Here is a 14,260-nt window from a genome sequence, read left to right on the forward strand (position 1 = left end):
CTCCAGCTCCTCAGAAACCGTGTTAGGGAACTGGAGCTGGAGCTGGATGAACTTCGGATCATTCAGGAGTCAGAGGTGGTTATAGATAGAAGCTTCAGGGATGTAGTTACTCCGAAGAATAAAGATAGATGGGTGACGATGAGAGGGGCTGGGAGGAAGGAGTCAGTACAGGGATCCCCTGTGGTCGTTCCCCTTAGTAACAAGTATACCACTTTGGATACTGTTGGGGGGGGGGGGACTTACCAGGGATAAGCCATGGGGTACAGGTCTTTGGTACAGAGTTTGTCCCTGTTGCTCAGAAGGGAAGGGGGTAGAGGAGTCGAGCATTAGTCATTGGAGACTCCATAGTTAGGGGGATAGATAGGAGATTCTGTGGGAACGAGGGAAACTCGGGGTTGGTGTGTTGCCTCCCTTAGGATGCATCGGATGGAGGGGAAAACTGCAGAGGATGGGCACAATGGAAATGTGGAGCTTGTTCAAGGAACAGCTACTGCGTGTCCTTGATAAGTATGTACCTGTCAAGCAGGGAGGAAGTGGTCGAGCGAGGGAACCGTGGTTTACTAAAGTAGTCGAAACACTGGTCAAGAGGATGAAGGAGGCTTATGTAAAGATGAGACATGAAGGTTCAGTTAGGGCGCTCGAGAGTTACAAGTTAGCTAGGAAGGACCTAAAGAGAGAGCTAAGAAGAGCCAGGAGGGGACATGAGAAATCTTTGGCAGGGAGGATCAAGGATAACCCTAAAGCTTTCTATAGATATGTCAGGAATAAAAGAATGACTAGGGTAAGAGTAGGGCCAGTCAAGGACAGTAGTGGGAAGTTGTGCGTGGAGTCCGAGGAGATAGGAAAGGTGCTAAATGAATATTTTTCGTCAGTATTCACACAGGAGAAAGACAATGTTGTCGGGGAGAATACTGAGATACAGGCTACTAGACTAGAAGGGCTTGAGGTTCATAAGGCAGAGGTGTTAGCAATTCTGGAAAGTGTGAAAATAGATAAGTCCCCTGGGCCGGATGGGATTTATCCTAGGATTCTTGGGAAGCTAGGGAGGAGATTGTTGAGCCTTTGGCTTTGATCTTTAAGTCATCCTTGTCTACAGGAATAGTACCAGAAGACTGGAGGATAGCAAATGTTGTCCCCTTGTTCAAGAAGGGGAGTAGAGACAATTCTGGTAACTATAGACCAGTGAGCCTTACTTCTGTTGTGGGAAAAGTCTTGGAAAGGTTTATAAGAGATAGGATGTATAATCATCTGGAAAGGAATAATTTGATTAGAGATAGTCAACACGGTTTTGTGAAGGGTAGCTCGTGCCTCACAAACCTTATTGAGTTCTTTGAGAAGGTGACCAAGCAGGTGGATGAGGGTAAAGCAGTTGATGTGGTGTATATGGATATCAGTAAAGCGTTTGATAAGGTTCCCCATGGTAGACTATTGCAGAAAATACGGAGGTATAGGATTCAGGGTGATTTAGCAGTTTGGATAAGAAATTGGCTAGCTGGAAGAAGCCAAAGGGTGGTGGTTGATGGGAAATGTTCAGACTGGAATCCAGTTACTAGTGGTGTACCACAAGGATCTGTTTTGGGGCCACTGCTGTTTGTCATTTTTATAAATGACCTGGAGGAGGGCGTAGAAGGATGGGTGAGTAAAGTTGCAGATGACACTAAAGTCGGTGGAGTTGTGGATAGTGCGGAAGGATGTTACAAGTTACAGAGGGACATAGATAAGCTGCAGAGCTGGGCTGAGAGGTGGCAAATGGAGTTTAATGCAGAAAAGTGTGAGGTGATTCATTTTGGAAGACAGAGTACTGTGCTAATGGTAAGATTCTTGGTAGTGTGGATGAGCAGAGAGATCTCGGTGTCCATGTACATTGATCCCTGAAAGTTGCCACCCAGGTTGAGAGGGTTGTTAAGAAGGCGTACGGTGTGTTAGCTTTTATTGGTAGAGGGATTGAATTTCGGAGCCATGAGGTCATGTTGCAGCTGTACAAAACTCTGGTGCAGCCGCATTTGGAGTATTGCGTGCAATTCTGTTCGGCGCATTATAGGAAGGACGTGGAAGCATTGGAAAGGGTGCAGAGAAGATTTACCAGAATGTTGCCTGGTATGGAGGGAAGATCTTATGAGGAAAGGCTGAGGGATTTGAGGCTGTTTTCGTTAGAGAGAAGAAGGTTAAGAGGTGACTTAATTGAGGCATACAAGATGATCAGAGGATTGGATAGGGTGGACAGTGAGAGCCATTTTCCTCGGATGGTGATGTCTAGCACGAGGGGACATAGCTTTAAATTGAGGGGAGATAGATATAAGACACATGTCAGAGGTAGGTTCTTTACTCAGAGAGTAGTAAGGGAGTGGAATGCCCTGCCTACAATAGTAGAGGACTCATCAACACTAAGGGCATTCAAATGGTCATTGGATAGACATATGGACGATAAGGGAATAGTGTAGATGGGCTTTAGAGTGGTTTCACAGGTCGGCGCAACACCGAGGGCCGAAGGGCCTGTACTGCGCTGTAATGGTCTATGCTCTATGTTCTACGTAGATTTGGCAGAAAGTGATCCCGCCCATAATGGGTAGGATTCACATTGCAACGTCTCACAAGATTGCGATAGATCTCACGTGGGGGCTTGAGGAGGCGAGTTAGGTGGATCCCAGAAGTTAGATCTCCCAGCATCTATTGGTCGCGTTGCGACATGCTGCTTTTCGGGTGCAATGCAACTGGTAGATCCCGCCCTTTTCTCTGTGCTGGTTAAATCTGAGCAACGGCAGTGTGAGGTCCTTCATTTCCTATTTAAGGACCACAGGTGGGTAGTGAACCTGAAGCCTCCCCCGCTACTAGTAAAATCTCAGTGAGGGCGAGGGTGGGTGGGCAGGGAGTGGGTATGCCACCGATGGCACAATGCCCTACTTTCCCACCATAAAAATCCAGCCATCAATCATCATACCACCATTCCTCCTGTAGGAGATAGCTAAAGATCCCCTCGGTGAAATCCAGGAAAATCAAGAATTTAAATATCCACCAAGTTGCTAATGGATCATACCACAACATCAACGGAAGATTGGGGAATAAATAGTGTGAAGAAACTTTCCACATTCGTTCGAGTGACCGATCAGGAGAATTCCTGAGGCAATTTGTGGAGTTTGGACCTTGTTATTGGAACTCTGGCCATACTGACTCATTTTGGCTCGGATGGTATAAATGGACTCAAATCAAAGTCACTGACCATCGGTACTCTGGATCTGTTGAGACAAATGGAGACCACAGAATGATATCCATTTTGTCTCAGCTTCCTGTACTTTCCTCATATCCCTCAAACATCTCCTTTTCAAGTATTTATCCAATTCTCTTTTGAAAGTTACTGCTGAGTTTGCCTTTCAGGCAGCATATTACATCCCAGATCACATCAGTTCACTGAACAATTATCTTAAATTGGTGTTTTCTGGTTTACTTTAGCAGAACCATTCTCAATTTTGAACACCTCTATAAAATCACCCTTTAATCATCCCTTCTTAAAGTCGCAGCTTCTCAAAATAACTGAATTTTCACATCCCTAGTGTAAATTTTCACAACCCAGTAAATCCCAAATTGGACCCAATCTCCTAAACAATGGGTTAATCGTTGATTTCTAAAATGTTTACCAGAGCTTCCTAGTTTTAGGATTCGTAGCATCTCTTACAAAGCTCAGCAAAAGACAGGTACCAACAGGTAGATAAACTCACCTGTAGTCCAGGAGATCCACTCCTGCCTGGGGAACCAACAGGCCCGACTGGACCCACGCTCCCATCATTGCCCTGTAATACAGAATAGAAATGTGTTTTATAGTAAGTGCTCACCTGTCTCTACAGAAATTTACCATGACTGGTTTGGTTCCATTCACTCCAGCCTTTTCAGAAGGCTTTTGACAAAGTCCCACATAAGAGATTAGTGTGTAAAATGAAAGCGCATGGGATTAGGGGTAGAGTATTGAGATGGATATAAAACTGGTTGGTAGACAGGAAACTAAGGTTAGGAATAAATGGGTCTTTTTCAAATTGGCAGGCAGTGCCTAGTGGGGTACCACAGGGATCGGTGTTCTGACCCAAACTATTCACAATATATGTCAATGATTTAAATGAGGGATCAAAATGTAGTGTCTCCAAATTTGCAGATGGCACAAAGTTGGGTGGGTGGTGGGGAGGCTGAGCTGTGAGGTGGATGCAGAGATCCTTCAGTGTGATTTGGACAAGTTGAGTGAGTGGGCAAATGAATGGCACATGCAGTATAATTTGGATAAATGTGAGGTTATCCACTTTGGTGGCAAAAACGAGAAGGCAGACTATTATCTGAATGGCCATAAATTAGGAGAGTGGAATTTGCAACGAGACCTGGGTGTCCTCGTACACCGGTCACGGAAACTAAGCATGCAGGTACAGCAGACAGTAAAGAAGGCAAACCTTCTCTTCTGCTCTCTCTCTCCTCCTGCCCTCTTTCACTCACCTCTCTCCCGCTCTCTCGTTGTCCCACACCGTCTCTCTCGCTCTCCTCTCTCCCGTTCTCTCTCTCCTGCATCCTCTCTCCTGCTCCCTCTCGCCAGCCCCCCTCTGTCCTTCTCCTCTCTCCCACTCCCCTCACTACTGCACCCACTCTGCCACACCTTCTCAACAGCTCCTCTCTCCTGCTCCCCTCTCCCACACCCTGACTCCTGCTCCCCTCTCGCCCTCCTCTCTCCCACCCCTCTCTCGCTCTCCTCTCTCTCCCACCCCCCTCTTCTCCTCCTCTCTCCCGCTCCCCTCTCTCCTTCCCCTCCCACCCCTTCTCTAGTGCCCCACATCTCTTCCCCTCCTTTCTCTCCTGCTCTCCTCTCGCACCTTTTCTCCCACCTTCTCTTCTGCCCCACCTTTGTCCAGCTCCCCTATATCCCGCACCATCTCTTCTGCTACCCTCTGTCCTGCCCTACCTCTCTCCCACTCCCCTGCTCTCCTCTCCCGTTCCCCTTGCTTACGTTCCCCCATTTTCTCGCTCCTCTCGCCCCCACTCCCCTCTCGCACCCTCTCTCTCACTCATTTCTCCTGCTCCCCTCTCTCCCGCTCCCCTCTTTCCCGTTCCCCCTCTCTCTGCTCCCCTCTCTCCTGCTCCCCTCTGAAGGTGTAGTCTGTGTGCAATGATATCAAGAAGTGGGACAGCCAAGTGGAATTAAATCTAAGTTCTTGCTCTTTGTGAAGGCCAGAGATGATTAGGGTGTCTTATTCATTTATAAAAATAAAATTAGAGTACTCAATTCATTTCTTCCAATTAAGGGGAAATTTAGCGTGGCCAATCCACCTAACCTGCACATCTTTGGGTTGTGGGGTTGAGACCCATGCAGACACGGGGAGAATGTGTAAACTCCACACGGATAGTGACCGGGGGCTGGGATTGTCCTCAGGGCAACGAGGCAGCAGTGCTAATCACTGCGCCACCATGACGTCCGTGGGTGTCCTATACATTAGCCATAGCTTATTTTTTCAAGCTTTTGACGGGAAAGTGGGAACTTAGTTTGTCCATGGGTGCTGTAAGATGACTATATGTCAGAGTATTGTCCACGGCTTTGAAACATGGGAGCAATTAGCCCTTAAGCCAGTTTTGATATTCAATTCGATCATGGCTGATCTGAAATTTAACTTCATTTATCCACCTTTGGTCTATACCCATTGATTGAAACCCTCACCCAACAAAAATCTACCAATCTTAGTCTTGTTCTCCTCTGATCATTTCATCATTTCAATAGTGGGCAGCATGGTAGCATAGTGATAAGCACAATTGCTTCACAGCTCCAGGGTCCCAGGTTCGATTCCGGCTTGGGTCACTGTCTGTGCAGAGTCTGCACGTTCTCCCCGTGTCTGCGTGGGTTTCCTCCGGGAGCTCCGGTTTCCTCCCACAGTCCAAAGATGTGCGGGTTAGGTGGATTGGCCGTGCTAAATTGCCCTTAGTGTCCAAAATTGCCCTTAGTGTTGGGAGGGGTTACTGGGTTATGGGGATAGGATGGTGTGGGCTTGGATAGCTGGTGCAGACTCGATGGGCCGAATGGCCTCCTTCTGCACTGTAAATTCTATGATCAAGCCCAATTTACATAGAATTGCACTTACCTTTTCGCCAGAAGGTCCGGAGGGTCCAGGCGATCCAGACTTTCCTGGGAAACCTATCGGTCCCTAGTAAACACACGGTAAACGGAGGATTTAGAATGGTGACAATTTACTCTCAAAACAATAATCTCACAGAGTAATAGAAAAATGTACAGCATCAAACAAAACCATTCAGTCCATCTATTTGCTCTTTCCCCAGAATCCCAAATCTCCCTACAGCCCTGTATCTTCCAATTCCTGAAGTCTATCCTTATTACGTATCCACCTGAGCAGCCTCATCCCCTAAAACTCTCCTCATTCAATCTTTGTCTGCGTTCAGACATTTTTTCTATACTCTCCCAAACACATGATGGAATAACCCCTCATCACTGAGCCTTCAAATGGTGAAAATATTGTTTTTCTTTCATTCTTCATCATTGAAAAAAATCTCCATTCAAGAACACGTACAACATAAACCAAAATGGCTGGACATCACAGTCCTGAATGACTGTACAAAACAGTCCTAAGCATCAGTACAACACTGTACTAAACATCTGTACAACACTGTACTAAACATCTGTACAACACTGTACTAAACATCTGTACAACTCTGTACTAAACATCTGTACAACAGTCTTAAATGATTGTACAACACCATCCTAAAAACATGTGCAACGCAGTCCTAAATGTCTGTACAACACCATCCTAATACCCATGCAACACCTTTCCAAATGACTATACAACACAGCCCTAAATGACCAGTAAATTATAGTACAACATAGTTCTAAAAATTGTGTCCGTGTGAGTGTCTGTGTGACTATCTGTGTGTCTGTGTGAGTATCTGTGTGAGGGTCTGTGTGAGTGTCTGTGTGTGTGTATCTGTGTGAGTGCGTCTGGGTGTGTGTCTGTGTGAGTATCTGTGTGTGTGCCTGTGTGAGTGTCTGTGTGTGTTTCTGTGTGAGTGTCTGGGTGTGTATCTGTGTGAGTGTCTGTGTGTGTTTCTGTGTGTGTGTCTGTGTGAGTGCCTGTGAGAGAGTCTGTGTGGGTATCTGTATGAGTGTCTGTGAGAGTCTGTGTGAGTATCTGTGTGTGTGTCTGTGTGACTATCGGTGTGAGTATCTGTGTGTCTGTGTGAATGTCTCTGTGTGTGCATCTGTGTGTGTGTCTGGGTGTGTATCTGTGTGAGTGTCTGTGTGAGTGTCTGTGTGAGTGCCTGTGTGAGCGTCTGTCTGAATATCTGTGTGTGTATCTGTGTGAGTGTTTGTGAGTGTATCTGTGTGAGTATCTGTGTGTGTCTGTGTGAGTGTCTATGAGTATCTGTGTGTGTGTCTGTGTGAGTGTCTGTGAGTATCTGTGTGTGTGGCTGTGATATTGTGTGAGTATCTGTGTGTGTATCTGTGTGAGTGTCTGTGAGTGTCTGTGTGAGTGTCTGTGTGAGTGTCTGTGTGTGTGTCTTGGTGAGTGTCTGTGTGAGTGTGTCTGTGTGTGTGTCTGTGTGAGTATCTGTGTGAGCATGTCTGAATATCTATGTGTGTATCTTTGTGAGTGTCTGTATGAGTGTCTGTGTGAGTGTCTGTGTGTGTCTGTGTGAGTGTCTATGTGTGTCTGTGTGAGTATCTGTGTGAGTGTCTGTGTGAGTGTCTGTGTGTGTGTCTGTGTGAGTGTCTGTGTGAGTATCTGTGTGAGAGTCTGTGTGAGTGTCTGTGTGAGTGTCTATGTGAGAGTGTGTGTGTGTGTCTGTGTGAGTGTCTGTGTGAGTATCTGTGTGAGTATCTGTGTGTGTGTCTGTGTGTGTGTCTGTGTGAGTGTCTGTGTGAGAGTCTGTGTGTGTGTCTGTGTGAGTGTCTGTGTGAGTGCCTGTGAGTTTGTCTGTGTGTGTGACTGTGTGACTATCGGTGTGAGTATCTGTGTGTCTGTGTGAATGTCTCTGTGTGTGCATCTGTGTGTGTGTCTGGGTGTGTATCTGTGTGAGTGTCTGTGTGAGTGTCCATGTGAGTGCCTGTGTGAGCGTCTGTCTGAATATCTGTGTGTGTATCTGTGTGAGTGTTTGTGAGTGTATCTGTGTGAGTATCTGTGTGAGTATCTGTGTGTGTCTGTGTGAGTGTCTATGAGTATCTGTGTGTGTCTGTGTGAGTGTCTGTGTGAGTGTCTGTGAGTATCTGTGTGTGTGGCTGTGATATTGTGTGAGTATCTGTGTGTGTATCTGTGTGTGTATTTGTGTGAGTATCTGTGTGAGTATCTGTGTGAGTGTCTGTGAGTGTCTGTGTGAGTGTCTGTGTGAGTGTCTGTGTGTGTGTCTTGGTGAGTGTCTGTGAGTGTCTGTGTGAGTGTGTCTGTGTGTGTGTCTGTGTGAGTATCTGTGTGAGCGTCTGTCTGAATATCTATGTGTGTATCTTTGTGAGTGTCTGTATGAGTGTCTGTGTGAGTGTCTGTGTGTGTCTGTGTGAGTGTCTGTGTGTGTCTGTGTGAGTATCTGTGTGAGTGTCTGTGTGAGTGTCTGTGTGTGTGTCTGTGTGAGTGTCTGTGTGAGTATCTGTGTGAGAGTCTGTGTGAGTGTCTGTGTGAGTGTCTATGTGAGAGTGTGTGTGTGTGTGTCTGTGTGAGTGTCTGTGTGAGTATCTGTGTGAGTATCTGTGTGTGTGTCTGTGTGTGTCTGTGTGAGAGTCTGTGTGTGTGTCTGTGTGAGTGTCTGTGTGAGTGCCTGTGAGTTTGTCTGTGTGAGTGTCTGTGTGAGTGTCTGTGTGTGTGTGAGCGTCTGTGTGCGTGTCTGTGTGAGAGTCTGAGTGTGTCTGTGTGAGTGTCTGTGCGAGAGTCTGTGTGAGAGTCTGTGTGTGTGTCTGTGTGAGTGGCTGTGTGAGTGTCTGTGTGAGTACCTGTGTGTGAGTCTGTGTGAGTGTGTCTGTGTGAGTGTCTGTGTGACTGTCTGTGTGTGTGTCTGTGTGAGTGGCTGTGTGAGTGTCTGTGTGAGTGTCTGTGTGAGAGTCTGTGTGAGTGCCTGTGTGAGTGTCTGTGTGAGAGTCTGTGTGAGAGTCTGTGTGTGTGTCTGTGTGAGTGGCTGTGTGAGTGTCTGTGTGAGTGTCTGTGTGAGTATCTGTGTGAGAGTCTGTGTGAGTGTGTCTGTGTGAGTGTCTGTGTGACTGTCTGTGTGTGTGTCTGTGTGAGTGTCTATGAGTATCTGTGTGTGTGTCTGTGTGAGTGTCTGTGTGAGTGTCTGTGAGTATCTGTGTGTGTGGCTGTGATATTGTGTGAGTATCTGTGTGTGTATCTGTGTGTGTATTTGTGTGACTATCTGTGTGTGTATCTGTGTGTGTATCTATGTGAGTATCTGTGTGAGTGTCTGTGTGAGTGTCTGTGTGAGTGTCTGTGTGAGTGTCTTGGTGAGTGTCTGTGAGTGTCTGTGTGAGTGTGTCTGTGTGTGTGTCTGTGTGAGTATCTGTGTGAGTGTCTGTCTGAATATCTATGTGTGTATCTTTGTGAGTGTCTGTATGAGTGTCTGTGTGAGTGTCTGTGTGAGTGTCTGTGTGAGTGTCTGTGTGAGTATCTGTGTGAGTGTCTGTGTGAGTGTCTGTGTGAGAGTGTGTGTGTGTGTCTGTGTGAGTGTCTGTGTGAGTATCTGTGTGAGTATCTGTGTGTATGTCTGTGTGTGTGTCTGTGTGAGAGTCTGTGTGTGTGTCTGTGTGAGTGTCTGTGTGAGTGCCTGTGAGTTTGTCTGTGTGAGTGTCTGTGTGTGTGTGAGCGTCTGTGTGTGTGTCTGTGTGAGAGTCTGAGTGTGTCTGTGTGAGTGTCTGTGTGAGAGTCTGTGTGTGTGTCTGTGTGAGTGGCTGTGTGAGTGTCTGTGTGAGTGTCTGTGTGAGTATCTGTGTGAGTGTGTCTGTGTGAGTGTCTGTGTGACTGTCTGTGTGTGTGTCTGTGTGAGTGGCTGTGTGAGTGTCTGTGTGAGTGTCTGTGTGAGAGTCTGTGTGAGTGCCTGTGTGAGTGTCTGTGTGAGAGTCTGTGTGAGAGTCTGTGTGTGTGTCTGTGTGAGTGGCTGTGTGAGTGTCTGTGTGAGTGTCTGTGTGAGTATCTGTGTGAGAGTCTGTGTGAGTGTGTCTGTGTGAGTGTCTGTGTGACTGTCTGTGTGTGTGTCTGTGTGAGTGGCTGTGTGAGTGTCTGTGTGAGTGTCTGTGTGAGAGTCTGTGTGAGTGCCTGTGTGAGAGTCTGTGTGAGTGCCTGTGAGTTTGTCTGTGTGAGTGTCCGTGTGAGTGCTTGTGTGAGAGTCTGTGTGAGTGTCTGTGAGTGTGTCTGTGTGAGTGTTGGTGTGAGAGTCTGTGTGAGTGTGTCTGTGTGAGTGTCTGTGTGAGTGTCTGTGTGAGTGTCTATGTGTGTCTGTGTGAGTGTCTGTGTGAGTGTCTGTGTGAGTGTCTGTGAGTGTCTGTGTGAGTGTCTGTGTGAGCGTCTGTCTGAATATCTATGTGTGTATCTGTGTGAGTATCTGTGTGAGTGTCTGTGTGAGTGTCTGTGTGACTATTTGTGTGAGTATCTGTGTGAGTATCTGTGTGTGCCTGTGTGAGTGTCTGTGAGTATCTGTGTGTGTGTCAGTGTGTGTCTGTGAGTATCTGTGTGAGTATCTGTGTGTGTCTGTGTGAGTGTCTGTGAGTATCTGTGTGAGTGTCTGTGTGAGTATCTGTGTGAGTATCTGTGTGAGTGTCTATGTGAGTGTCTGTGTGTGTGTCTTTGTGAGTGTCTGTGTGAATGTCTGGGTGTGTGAGTCTGTGAGTGTCTGTGTGTGTGTCTGTGTGAGTGTCTGTGTGTGTCTGTGTGAGTGTCTGTGTGTGTGTCTGTGTGAGAGTCTGTGAGTGTGTCTGTGTGAGTGTATGTGTCTGTGTGAGTGTCTGTGTGAGTGTCTGTGTGAGTGTCTGTGTGTGTGTCTGTGTGTGTCTGTGTGAGTGTCTGTGTGAGTGTCTGTGTGTGTGTCTGTGTGTGTGAGTGTCTGTGTGAGTGTCTGTGTGTGTCTGTGTGAGTGTCTGTGTGTGTGTCTGTGTGAGTGTCTGTGTGAGTGCCTGTGTGTGTGTCTGTGTGAGTGTCTGTGTGAGTGTCTGTGTGAGTGTCTGTGTGAGTCTGTGTGAGTGTCTGTGTGTGTCTGTGTGAGTGTCTGTGTGAGAGTCTGTGTGAGTGTCTGTGTGAGAGTCTGTGTGAGTGTCTGTGTGAGAGTCTGTGTGAGTGTGTTAATTTCTATGGTTCCCTTTTGTGTCTTGAGAACTTGGAGCCCACAGGTTAAAAATACAATTAATGTCTGGCCAGCTAATTTATTTAATCCCAAAATGTTGTTCACCCTTCCAGGCTCTATTCCGTGAAGTCTCACTCACCTGCTGTCCAGGGAATCCAGGCTGGCCTTGAAACCCCTGGAAAACAATACTGAGAGATTAGCCCTGGATACGGAAACTTTACCAGGCTGTTCCTCACCTTCACTGGGACAGTTCCTCCCTTCAGATCCACAACTCACCACAATGCTTAGCAGCAGTTTTGCCCCCAGTTTCCCATTATGCCACTTTGGAACAGCTATTGGACATGCCCAGCGGATGGGTTAGCTTGCCCCTCTCTTGGCCTTGGTTTCAGAAGTGAAAGCTCAGTGTTAGGAACAGGAGGAGTCCATTCCGCCCATCATACCTACTCCATTGCTCAGTTAGAATATGGCTGATTTGTACCTCAATCGCATTGACTCACCAATGTTCCATATTTCTTAATGCACCTGCCCAGCAAGAATCAGTCAATCTCAGTTTCAGAAATTTCAATTAACTCCCCGAATTCAGAGATCTTTTAGGGAGAGGAGTCCAGGTCTCCACTACTCTTTGTGTGAGGAAGTGCCTCCCGAAGTCAAATAAACAGCCTGTTTCCAATTTTCAGGTCATGGTCCTTGTTCTAACTCATGCAGACTGCATCAGAAAGAACATCCCTCTGGTCTGGGACACTTCAGTTCCAAGAGGAAAGGATAGTGCTCTAATGCACGGTACCTTTTGATCTCTGTCAGAGGGAAACTTTCCTGATGTGAATCTGGATTAGAACCAGATTGATGAAGAAAATGTGTGTCCTAGCCAATATCTATGTTCTGAAGCCTTGACGGAGATGTGAGGCCTGGGAAAGAGAGGCATGCGCTCCATGACCCACATCTCCAACAGGATAGAGTCCTCATGCTGGGCTCATCGATCAGAGACAAGGTACAATGCTGGGATCAACAATCCCCGTGAGATTGGTTGGTTACCAAGAATTGAGATGGAAGAATTTACTCAAAGGTCGATGTCATTAATTATAATCAGAAGCACCACTTACTTGATCTCCCTTCTCGCCTCGAGAACCAGGTAATCCTGTGCTACCCGTCGGACCCTGCCAAGGAAGAAAAACAAAAACTGACGAGAGGCGAGCTTAGATTGGAGAGTTGACCTTTAGTGTTGAAGTCCTATTTCCTAATTGTACTTCTGCTCAATGAGCACCTGCATCGTAAAATCTGCCTCATTGATCATGGACTTAGATCAGATTCTCATCGCCATACCCAACATTACAAATACATATAATGTTGATAAAGTTACAAAGGCTTCAACATAGTCAATCTCAGGTAGGGGCTCTGGACATGCACAGCTCATCTTGGATGAGAGTCGACTGCTGTGCCAAAGGTTCTTTATCTGGTCAATTTCATTTTTTACAAATATTTTTATTGTAAAATTTTTCATTCTTACAAAATAAATCCCCACTAAACAACAAATGCAGAAAGGTTTAATATGTGAATAATACAGTCAAGAATTATCAATGCCACTAAACTCAACCTTTCAACATATAACAAAAAAAAACTAATCACCCCTCCTAACAGCGATAACTCTTGGAAAAAGGAAATTAATGTCTGCCATCTTGAGTAGAACCCTTGTACTGATCCTCTAATGGAGTGCTTGATCATCTCAAGACATGGGAACACCATTTGCTCACCCAACCAAGCTGAGGCACTGGGTGAAGTAGGAGATCTCCACCCCAGCAGAACTTGCCTCTGGGATATCAACGAGGCAAAGGCGAGGACATCTTCCTTCATCCCCTTTTGCAGCACCGGACAGATCAAAACCCCAAAGCTGATACGGCTCCAGCTCAATATCAAGTGTCAGTAGGGAAGGAACAGACCTCACAGCCCATCTAAACAGTGCTACGGATGCTAAGTGCTGTTTGAAACAGGCACATTTCTCTGGGGGCAATGTCCCTCTCCTCCACATCAGGTTACTCTATATGGAGCACCCGCTTGTTCCACCATCTACAATACCCAATCGATGGTTTTGGTGCTTTGAGTAGAAGCCACTTTTTTTGACCTGAAACAAAGCCAGTGCTCTAACGGCAATTAGCAGCCCTTTAATAACTGCTGCTACATGATTATCCAAACCAGCTCCTTGGCATACAATCATAGATATTTACAGCATGAAAACATATCCTTCGGCCCAACTTGTCCATGCCGCCCAGTTTAAACACTAAGCTAGTCCCAATTGCCTGCATTTGGCCCACATCCCTCTATACCCAGCTTTCCCATATAACTGTCTAAATGCTTTTTATAAGACAAAATTGTATCCGTCTCTACTACTTCCTCGGGCAGTTCGTTCCAGATACTCACCACCCTCTGTGTGAAAAAACTGCCCCTCTGGGCCCTTTTGTATCTCTCCCCCTTTAATTTTCCCTTGGAGAACCACTGAAGTATTAAAACTATCTGACCTTGTGTCGTGTGGTAGGGTCAGTTGGTACCCTTGTCCAACACCAAATATCTCACTGTGCCTAGACTACACTATTAGCCCTGTGGTTACCCTGAACACTGACATGACGATAGCAACAGCTCTCTGTGGAGGAACAGTCCACCAATGGCGCTGCTCTCCTCAAGACACCCAATATGGTCAACCTTTTATGATTTCTTTGACTGTTCTTTACCAACTTGCTTGTGTGAAGTGCAGGCAGCAGTTGTACCCAAAACCATAATTTCACCTCGAATTCTGCAGATTGCCAACCAGGATTCAACTCACATCTCAATTGGACAGGGCAGCATGTCTAAAACCTTCACCTGCGGTGTCTTCATTAAGACAATAAATGTCTTTGTGCACCTTCGGCCACTTCATCCAATTCACTTGTAGCAGTCCAAAGATGTGCAGGTTAGGTGGATTGGCCATGCCAAATTTCCCTTAGGTTAGATG

General features: G+C 46.5%; 1 protein-coding gene across 6 annotated transcripts in view; it reads right to left on the reverse strand.

The window, feature by feature from the left end:
- col16a1 (collagen, type XVI, alpha 1) overlaps positions 1-14,260 on the reverse strand; it is a 779,331-nt gene that overhangs the window by 75,003 nt on the left and 690,068 nt on the right. For all 6 annotated transcript variants that reach the window (XM_072502210.1, XM_072502224.1, XM_072502220.1 and 3 more), the window contains 4 exons: positions 12,381-12,434; positions 11,420-11,455; positions 6,099-6,161; positions 3,714-3,785 (listed from right to left, as the gene is read on the reverse strand). In XM_072502210.1, coding sequence (XP_072358311.1) covers positions 3,714-3,785; positions 6,099-6,161; positions 11,420-11,455; positions 12,381-12,434 — 225 coding nt within the window. The remainder of the gene's footprint in view (positions 1-3,713; positions 3,786-6,098; positions 6,162-11,419; positions 11,456-12,380; positions 12,435-14,260) is intronic.

Source organism: Scyliorhinus torazame, chromosome 1 (genome assembly GCF_047496885.1).
Source record: "Scyliorhinus torazame isolate Kashiwa2021f chromosome 1, sScyTor2.1, whole genome shotgun sequence".
Lineage (NCBI taxonomy): Eukaryota > Metazoa > Chordata > Chondrichthyes > Carcharhiniformes > Scyliorhinidae > Scyliorhinus > Scyliorhinus torazame.